Source organism: Rhopalosiphum padi, chromosome 1, assembly GCF_020882245.1.
Source record: "Rhopalosiphum padi isolate XX-2018 chromosome 1, ASM2088224v1, whole genome shotgun sequence".
Lineage (NCBI taxonomy): Eukaryota > Metazoa > Arthropoda > Insecta > Hemiptera > Aphididae > Rhopalosiphum > Rhopalosiphum padi.
The window spans coordinates 55897278-55908040 of record NC_083597.1 but is presented as its reverse complement, the minus strand read 5'-3'; the positions used below and the strand labels follow the sequence as shown (position 1 = coordinate 55908040).

The 10763-nt window shown below is 26.3% G+C and overlaps 1 protein-coding gene across 1 annotated transcript; it reads left to right on the top strand.

Annotated features, from left to right (window-relative positions):
- The first annotated feature begins 2096 nt into the window (after positions 1-2096).
- Positions 2097-9949, top strand: LOC132931949 (transcription initiation factor TFIID subunit 2). Its single transcript, XM_060998070.1, has 19 exons — positions 2097-2450; positions 3179-3232; positions 3320-3483; positions 3564-3780; positions 3858-4096; positions 4156-4377; positions 4633-4846; positions 4912-5202; positions 5410-5618; positions 5676-5915; positions 5993-6245; positions 6325-6465; positions 6533-6726; positions 6842-7053; positions 7139-7361; positions 8638-8767; positions 8836-9027; positions 9112-9429; positions 9495-9949. The coding sequence occupies exons 1-19, from the start codon at positions 2406-2408 to the stop codon at positions 9687-9689; spliced, it is 3753 nt and encodes a 1250-aa protein (XP_060854053.1). The 5' UTR covers positions 2097-2405; the 3' UTR covers positions 9690-9949.
- Positions 9950-10763: the final 814 nt, after the last annotated feature.

Below are 10763 nucleotides of genomic sequence, written 5' to 3'. Positions count from 1 at the left end.
GAAAACAATTTTGATAAGAAATAGTTGTTTTACGAGCGAATGTCGTAAAAATTTGATCTCCAAACGCTCATAGAACATTAGACTTTCTGGTAGAATTTTTTTGTCTATACCGATTAAACCTTGAATTCAATGAAAAGAAAATCTTTTACTCATCGAAATTCTAAATTTAAACTCTTATAAATACAAAATACTATTATGATTTATAGCTATACATTTTTGATATTGTTTAATTGGAAAATTAATAAATTGTGAGTATTTTTTTATTACATTTTCAAGCATTTTTACCCAGCATATGTGCCCGGAGGAGGGGGTTGCCCCTCCCCTAGAAAAATGTCTGCGAGCGCCTATGTAATACCCAGTAAATTATTTTTTATCGACATTTGAAAACAAAAAAATGAAATTTTTCAAGTGTTTATTAGTAGTTCAAAATATTTTAAAAACTATATTATATATAGAATGTACTATATGGGTATTTAAATATTTCAACTTTTAAGTATTTACGATTTTTCGTTTCCAATTTACACTAAAAAATCAAAATTGATTTTGATTGATTTAAATAAAAATTCCCATTTTTCCTAAATATTTTCAATTTTTACCTGTTTAAAATACAAAGTAGATCTAATTTCCTATCCAAAACCAATCCGGAGTTCAAGATTAAAGCATTTTTATCAACTACTTATTGGGTACACATGTCACATACTTACATAATACCTCATACCACAGAATAATTTGTAGTCATACCTACATACATACAAAAAACATATCTTGTAAGTTAAATTCATTTATCACTTCGCTCGGAATTTAAAATGCCATAAAAATGATAAACACATCAAAAAACGGTTATTGGTTTGTAAAATCACGAATATTGTTTACAACTACCGTCTACCGTATAATTTTTGTTAATCTTGATGTATGACAGATATTAATCTATAAAAAAGTGATATTTGACACCTTAGATCCTTGGAACAATCATCAAGATACAAATACAACGACTACAATGTATAATGTATTTAATGCCGTACTGCTTAAATCATACACCATCCATGATCCATAATCTATTTAAGTTTATAAGTATATCTATCTAGAATCTAGAAAAAAACGACAATGTAAAAAACGTCAAATGCATTTTACTTCTAAATTCCAAATATTTGTTAAAGTACCTATATTAAGTAGGTATATTATAATTGATAACTCAATTGTTAAGTTAAACAGTAAATAATAATAAAAATAAATCATATATAACGAATAGTATAATATATTAATATGCTATTGCTATTAAAAAAATTGGTAAATCACTTTCCCCACTTAAATATTCTTCACATATTTTGAGTTTATTCTGTGATTCGGCATTTATTTTTTTTTTTCGTAATATACCCAGTGTCCCAGTGAACGTCATACGATTATATTTTTAACGATAAAATTTGGTTTAACGCAGCCCACAGATATCATTATATTAACAAATACAACTTAAATATAATTATTTATTTAATATAGGTACTTACCTAAGGTATTAACATCACTAAATCAAAACTTAAAGTGCGAAATTAATAATGTAAAGTTTATTTCAACAGACGTTCTTTCGAATTTCTATATATATTTCAAAATGATTTTATTTATGACAATTATTTTAATAACGTTTAACCAAAATTAATGTTTGTCGTTTATTTCCGTGTCTTTTTTTACCGATTACCATCTGGCATCTATCTATATTACTTGGTAGTTTCACTTCAATTAGAGATATACCTATATTTAAATTTGTATATATTATCCTATATTCCTATCCTTTATGATCTAAAATATAATCAACTAAAAGTCTATGAGACTATCCGATCTATGATCTATCCATAAATGATTAAATCATAAAGGATAAGGTCTATGTATGGTCACTACTGACTACTGAGTACTGCCAGTACTGGACTACAACTCTACATCGTGCTGCTGGATCACTAGTAACTGTGGTATCACATGTGATATCATTTTTCGGACAACTACACTCTGCCATTGTACCACGGCATCGCGACACTTGTTCGTATATATGTATTTTACCGCTCAGAAGATTTCAAGAAGATAATGCCTGACGTGATAAATGATAATAGACTATAAACATTTAAGAGTTGTTACTTGTTAGTCAAAATCAAAACTCAAAAGTCAACAGACACCGGTTTGCGATGATTTAAAATGTTACGATGTTCGTTGTACGATTAAATTTCAGATGATTACTAATTACATTTATAATTATTTCTTAATTCTAACAAATGTTTTTATGTTTTAATACTGTGTGTGTAATAAGTATTTTTAAAATCATTAACTGATTAATTATGTGCCGAAAATGGTCCCTTAGATTTTTAGTGTTGTAAACATCAATCATACCACAAAACCACTTAAAATCATACGCAACACCCACCATGAAGAAGGATAAAACAGGAGACAATGCAAGACCTTATAAACTATAAGTATTTTTTGATCAAAATTATTTTAATTTCTAATGACACAGTTTTACTGTTTTATTAAGAGTGCCAATTCTTGTTGAATCTGCTAAGTTGGTCCAAATAGATGGTTTTAAACTATCGGTTTTTAATCAATAAAAATATACATTTTAGAACAGGTATAACAAATGTAGTAACAACAGTGCCAAAAATACTGAAAACAACAAATTATTTAAAAAAAAAATTGTATTAATATATTACAATTATTGCTGGGAAAGTACATATACATCATAATGTGTAAATCAAAATATATTTCTTTCTAACATAGTTACAATACTAATTAAAAATTGTATTTATTTTTTTCTTTATTTTCACTTAATTTCCCAATAATCCTGGTGGCTACAGCCCACTAAATATTGATTCAAGGGTCACTGCGTGTTTGACATGCCTACTCCATATCTATAAAACCCTAGTTGAAAAAACAGTTTCTGATCAATTGGGAACCATTTTTTGTAATAATTGGTAATGTTCAAAAATTGATTTGATTTATCAATGCTAAAAATAAATTGAACTTGTGAAATTTCTAAAAATTTCATTAAATAATTATACCCATTATGACATTAATTTATTAATTAAATTTATAAATTACACTATGAAATTAAAATTGTTATATATTTATAGAGTTAAATGTTATTTTAATTATTTTTAAATATTACATAATTTAATAATATAAATGTTTTTAAAATTTTACAGCCCATCAGTTGGTCAGTTTAACAGGTATTAGTTTTCAGCGAAAAAATATATTGGTAAATAAATATAAATATTAAATTATTAATAGTTTTTTTTCAAAACAATAATGATAAATATCAAATTTTATTATTTTTTTTCTTTAGGGAATGGTTGAGTTAACTATTATACCATTGAAAAATAATCTTCAATTTATAAAACTCAATGCAAAACAATGTCGTATATATCGTGTAACTGTTAATGAAAATATTGAAGTTCCTTTCCAATATTTTGATCCATTTGTTGACATTACACAAAACAAAGATGAAGAGTAAGCATATACAATTAAAATATTTAGTTTCTAGTATTTTTTTTTTCAACAATTTAAATGTTATTACTATTTCTTTTTAGACCTACATTAACTGAATTTTCTGCATCGCATTTAAATGCAGCTCAGATTACTGAACCTGATAACAATAATGGGGAATTAGTAATAAGTTTACCTGTTGAAGTTACAACATCTGTAAGTGATGGAACAAGTATTAAAATAAGTGTAGAATATTCTTTGGAACAGCCTAGTGGAGGTGTCCATTTTGTTATTCCAGAAGGAGATGGATCTTTAGTTGAGGTATAAATATTTTTAAAATTTCTTTAGTAATATAACATTTTTACTTTATTTTAAAATATTGTTTTATTTACTTTTAGAGACGAGCTCATATGTTTACGATGTGTTTTGAGAATTCATCTCGATTATGGTTTCCATGTGTTGATAGTTATGCAGAACCGTGTACATGGGATTTAGAATTTACTGTTGATGAAAATATGACTGCAGTATCTTGTGGAGATTTAATCGAAGTTGTTGCAGCTCCTGATTTAAGGCGTAAAACATATTATTATAGCTTATCAATGCCTACTTGTGCGCCAAATATAGCCTTAGCAGTGGGGTAACTATTTAAAAAAAATTAAAATTTTAGGGTGATATTACATAATATGTTTACTTTAGACCTTTTGAAATTTATGTGGACCCAACCATGCATATTATAACTCACTTCTGTTTACCGGGGCTTTCGGAACTTCTACCTACAGCTGCAAAGTATACACATGAAGCATTAGAATTTTATGAAGATACATTATCTAATGGTTATCCTTATAGTTGTTATAAACAAGTATTTGTTGATGAAACTCCTACAGATTATGCATCGTATGCATCAATGGGCATTATGAGGTAATACATTTAAATTTTATGAAAATATAATCGGGGCCGGATTGGCAAGCTACTGAGAAGATATGATAAATTAGTACAAACTTTAGTATAAAATATAATTGATTTGAATTATTTAAACCGCACAGTAGCTGTAGCTGTAATAAAAAAAAAAAAAAATTTAAAACTCCATAGGCCAATATCTTGCAAATCCAGCACTGAATATAATTCTAGACCTTTTTGTTAATTATTACTAATAAACTTTACATTTTTTTTCAGTGTTAATCTTTTACATCCAAAACAAATTATTGATCAGGTTTATGTTTCAAAAAAAATCTTAGCACAAGTTATGGCAGAACAATTTTTTGGTTGTTTTATTTCAACTCAAAATTGGTCAGATTGGTGGCTAACGTGTGGTATAGCATTATACATGTCTGGTCTTTTTGCAAAAAAATGTTTTGGCAATAATTCTTATCGTGAATGGATCCACAATGTATATATTTTTACTATTGCATTTATTTGATTACTTTACTAAGTGTATTAATTTTATTAATGTAGGAATTAACAAGTTTGGTGAGATATGAAGAAGAAATTGGACCTATAGTATTAGATCCAACCCAACAACCAGCTCCAACAAGTAGTGGTCTTGTCAGTCCAGGAGGAACTTCTAATCCTGGATTTTCATTATCTTTCAATAATGTGCAAAATACTAACGAAATCTCTAATTTTTATTTCTCTACTCGTAGTTTACACACAATATCACCTCGTTATTTTCATTACATGACTAAAAAGGCACATCTTGTATTAAGGATGTTGGAAAATCGAATTGGTTATTCATTATTGTTACAGGTAGAATTTTATTATAATCTAACTTGACATTAAGTTTTAATGCACTTAAAAATATTAATGTTATTGATAATTATCAAATTAACTTAATTTTTAAATTTTACTCCAGTTATTTTAAATTAAAAAATATATAATATATTTAAATTAAAGATTTAATTTATTTATATTTTAGGTATCTAACTTTTGTCAATAAAATTGTTACTTTTATAGGTTTTGAATAAGCATTTATCTTTAGCAAGCAATGCATCTCAAAATCCAATGAACTCAGGTTTATGGGGCCACATGTTAATCAGTACAAATATATTTAACAAGACTATTTTTACTGTATCTGGCATTGATATGTCTGTATTTATTGATCAATGGGTTAGAACTGGTGGTCACGCTAAATTTACTTGTACCTTTGTGTTCAATAGAAAAAGGTTTACTATTATAATTCAAATATAATTATGTATATTACATATTAGATTTTTTATTAGGAATACATTGGAATTAGAAATTAAACAAGATGCTGTTAGTCAACGAGGTATTCGTAAATATGTTGGCCCATTATTAGTCAGCATTCAAGAATTGGATGGTCCATTTAAACATACATTGCAAGTTGAAGGTAATGTAGCTCGAGCAGATATAACCTGTCATTCAAAAAGTAGACGTAACAAGAAAAAGAAAATTCCTTTGTGTACAGGGGATGAAGTAGATATTGATTTAAATGCTATGGAGTAAGTAAAAACTAAATAATTTGATATCCATTATAATTCATTTAATAACAACATTATAAAAACTAATTTTATTTCAGTAATGACTCACCTGTATTATGGATTCGATTAGATCCTGAAATGACTATTTTACGTAGTTGTATTATAGAACAACCTGAATACCAGTGGAATTATCAATTGCGACACGAAAAAGATATAACTGCTCAAATGGAAGCAGTGATAGCTCTTGATAAATTTCCTACTATCGCTACACGTAATGCTTTATGTGATATTATTGAAAATGAACAAGTGTATATTCATGTCCGGTGTAAAGCTGCTCACTGTTTAACTAAGGTAATTAAGCTAACTTTACAATATACTAACTAATATATCTATTCTGCTTGATTGCTATCAACCTATTTTGTGATAATAGATTGCAAATGCAATGGTAACTAATTGGACTGGGCCACCAGCAATGTTAGCAACGTTTAAAAAAATGTTTGGATCATTTTCATGTCCGCATATTATAAAACAAAATAATTTCTCAAATCTACAACATTATTATCTACAGAAGGTACTTGAGTTAAATATAAAATAAAAAATAATCTTTCAAAAATCTAATAGTTAACTGTTTGTTTTAGACTATTCCAATTGCAATGGCTGGTTTGAGAAATTCTCATGGAATTTGTCCCCCTGAAATCTTGAAATTCATATTAGATCTAATCAAGTACAATGATAATAGTAAAAATAGATACTCTGATAATTACTATAGAGCTTCATTAATTGAAGCTCTTGGTGCAACAATTACACCAGTTATATCTTTAATGCAAAAAGCGTAAGTAACCAAGTGTCATTATTGTTACTGATAATTAAATGCCTAAAGTATTTAAAATTATTCAAGTATTCTTATTTTAATTATTTATATAAGTTATAATACAATTTTTTTTTAGCTGCGATATAACTGCAGATTCACTTTCTGGGGATTCAAAATTAATACTTGAAGAAATTACACAGCACTTAAACTTGGAGAAACGTTTGCAAACCTATAAATATCCAATAACAATAACCTGCTTAAAAGCTATCAGAAAATTACAAAAATTTGGTCATTTACCCAATAATCCTAACATATTCCGTTCTTACTCATCATACGGAAATTTTATTGGTTTGAATTTAATTAAATATTTTAAAATAAGTATAAATAATTACTTATTTTAATATATATATTTATATATGCTTTTTTATTTTAGGAGTAAGACTTTGTGCATTAGAAGCTTTAGTTGATTTCACTTGTTTAGATGGGCGTTGGGATGATTTAAAGTATCTTATAGACATAGCGGATAGTGATCCAGATCCAAAAGTTAGAAATGAACTTGTTCGCATGTTGTGTAAAAATCCACCATTTACACCTAAGAAACCAAATAGTCGATTAAACAATGATTATCTTTCTCATCACTTATGGAAACTTATCAAGTAAGTACAAAAAATATGGATATATTTATTATTTTATTTTTGAAGCTTTAATATTGAAAACTAGAAATGTCAGAGTGCCAAATGTACCGCATCATTGAGTCACTTTAATAGTTTTGTTAAGTTTGATGCAATGAAAAATCATATCTAATGAATAACGATTTTGAGCACAGATGGTATGTCAGCCTATTTCAGGAGGATATTTTATAATATTTTATTTTTATGCTTAGTAGTGCCTAACTTATTTATCTATTTCCTATATAGTAATATAGTAGGTTAAACTTATTTTTGTCCAAAAATAACAGTTATTGTATATAATAATTATATTTATATTATTATGAATTTTTATCACATACCGTGTGATGTATTTAACATAAAACACTTATTTCAAAAACGTTTATAGTTTTTAAAAATATTATTTTTTCACATAATATTATAAAGTTATATATATTATATATTCACAGACGTATTTAGGAATTTTGCGCCCTAGGCAAGAAAAACCTAGGTACCATATTATATTAAAATGCACTACGCAATTTAAAATTTACCGCCCGGGGCCTAAGCCTCCCTGCCCCTCAAATACGTCCCTATACATATATATATAAACACGTTGACTGCCATGCAGCCGCCAGCGGCCACAACAATATTTATTATTGGTATGCCAAGGAAATTTTTCAGTGTCATTATAAATTTGTACTCAAATATATACTATTGAGTTTGAAAAAAAATTAAAAATATAAAAAAAATTATTAAAATTATGTTTATTAGATCAAAAAAATTGCAATTATTCCCGCTATGCCACAGGGCATTTTTTAGATCATTATTGTAGCGTCACGGAAAAGTTAATAATATAAATCTAAATTAATTTACGGCAGCCCACGCCTGTATGGCCTCCTACGAATGATGTGGTGCTATTGATAGTGTTATTATAACTTATTATAATGAGAAATCTTATATCTAATACTTAATATTCTTGACAAAGAAAGAACAATTAAATGATCATAAATTTTTTTTGAAAATATTAAATAAATAAAATATTGAAGTATAAAATGTTCATGAATAGCTCAAAAAGAGACAAAATATTTAAAAAATTATATCATATCAAAAGAATGCTATTTACAGTTATTAATTTTGAATTATAATTTAAATAAATCTTAAATTTTTGACCCTTCAAAATAACATCTTTGTACAATCAATGTGATTATTTGTACACTCAGAATCTAAAATTAAATTATAATCAAAAATATTTTTTTTAATTTAATATTATTTACTATTTTAGTTCATTATTGTCATATGATACAACATTGCGTTGTAATTTTGTTGACTTGTATTATACTTTATTTGGACGGCAAAAAATTTTACGTGCTGAAGTCGCTGCATTGTACAAGCCAATCAAAGTTGAAGTGGAGGTTAAATTTTACTTTTTTGATAAACAAAACAATTATACTTCTAACCAATTATTTGTTGTATAAATTAGGCGAAATCTTGTACTCTTCCAAATATTATTGTTGAACCAGATAATAATTCTAATAGTGAACGTGGTATCAAACGACTTATAGATCATGAACAACAATTAGATGTTCCAGAAATTGATGATCAGCTAAAAGTTGAAAGTGATAATTTAGAAAATGAATTTGGTATTGATTTACATTTTGATAAGAAAATAAAGGTAAAGTATAATTGACATTATTAAAGTTTGTTACCACTCCATGACTATTCTTCACTAATTGTTTTGGTTAAAATTAAAATTTAGGTTGAGATAAAAAAAGATAGTGAAGAGGCTATTAATGAACATAAAGAAGTCAACTTAGTTCCAACCATCAGGCCATCATTTGAACAGAATGAGAACAAATCTAAGACAGGTTATTTCTCTGAAAATTCTGCTTCGCTTCCTGGAATCATGGTATCCAATTCCTCTGGACCGGTTGGTTTTGAACCTGGAATGTTTAATGTAAAACCTGAAGATCAGTCCAATAAACCTGTAGTTGTACAAAATGAGAATAAACACCACCATCACCACCACCATCACCATCATCATCACCATAGTAAAATAGATGGAACCAGTAATTCTGTATGTTAATTTTAAAGTGTTGATTCTAATGAAATACTTGTATAACTTATTCATATTTTTTTTAGAGCAAGAAAAAGAAAAAGGATAAAAAAAAACACAAGCATAAACATAAACACAAACATGAACACAAGCATAAGCAAGATAAATTGAAGGAAAAAAGTAAAGAAGATACTACAATCATTAAAGTAAAAGAAGAAACTTTGACATCTGGAAGTTCTAGTAGTGACGATACATCTAGAGACTTGAGTGTATTTATTTAATTAATTTATTTAGATAATGTATGTATATATATTTTTTATATAAAGTTAATATTTACTCTGATTATTATAAATAAAATATCTAAATCTAAGTTATTTAAATTTCTGCTTAGTACACATCTATTATTATCATGATTATTATTCATTTTAATATTATTTACTTAATGAAAAACTTAAAAAATATATATTCAATTAATTAAACCCGCGTTATATAAATAAATATTTATAATTTTACTTTGAATTATAATAAGTATATTTGTCTATTCGCTAGTATTTTTATTCATCTATCACCTATTTTTTTTATAAATCAAAGTAAGTGATTACAATTGTATAGTTTTAGAATTTATTTTAATAAACAACTGACTTGAAAAGTCAGAAATAAACTTAAAAATCAAAAATTATAATAATAAGAAAGTTTTTTAAATTAATAAATTTTTGTTTTGTATACTAAATTACTATTTTTTTGTAATTTTATTTTACATTAATATGAGGAGGTATCCTTTGGGTTAATTTATAAAATACTGTACATTATTGCCTACTGGTAGTCAAATTGAAAATTGTCTAAAGTAACAGTATGGAAAAATGACACAATTTTGCTGATAATTTATTAGATTTATTTGATGATTTATTTGTATGTAGGTATTATATATTATTTAAGACTTAAGAACTAGTATGTTTACAACATACATATTATAACAAATATGTACAAACGTCACTATTTAAGGCAATAAGCATATAGAATAAAAATTAAACACTTTTGGAGAAAAAAATTGATAACAACTTTTCTAAATATGGCAAAAAAAAATTTAAACCTGCGTATTTAGTAATTACCAATGTTTGAAATAGTTGTCATACATATTTAGAGAAAACAGAGCAAAATACCAAAACTTCATTTATTAGTTTCTACTTTTAAAATAAAAATCTTGTTTATTATTATTAATCAACATATTTATATATATTTAATTATAAATTATTATACCTACTATTATTATTGTTTAAAGTAAAATAATCATACAGACTGCTAAACTGCTCTATAATTTTTACATATCGAATATTCAAATGTATTGTATAAACTTA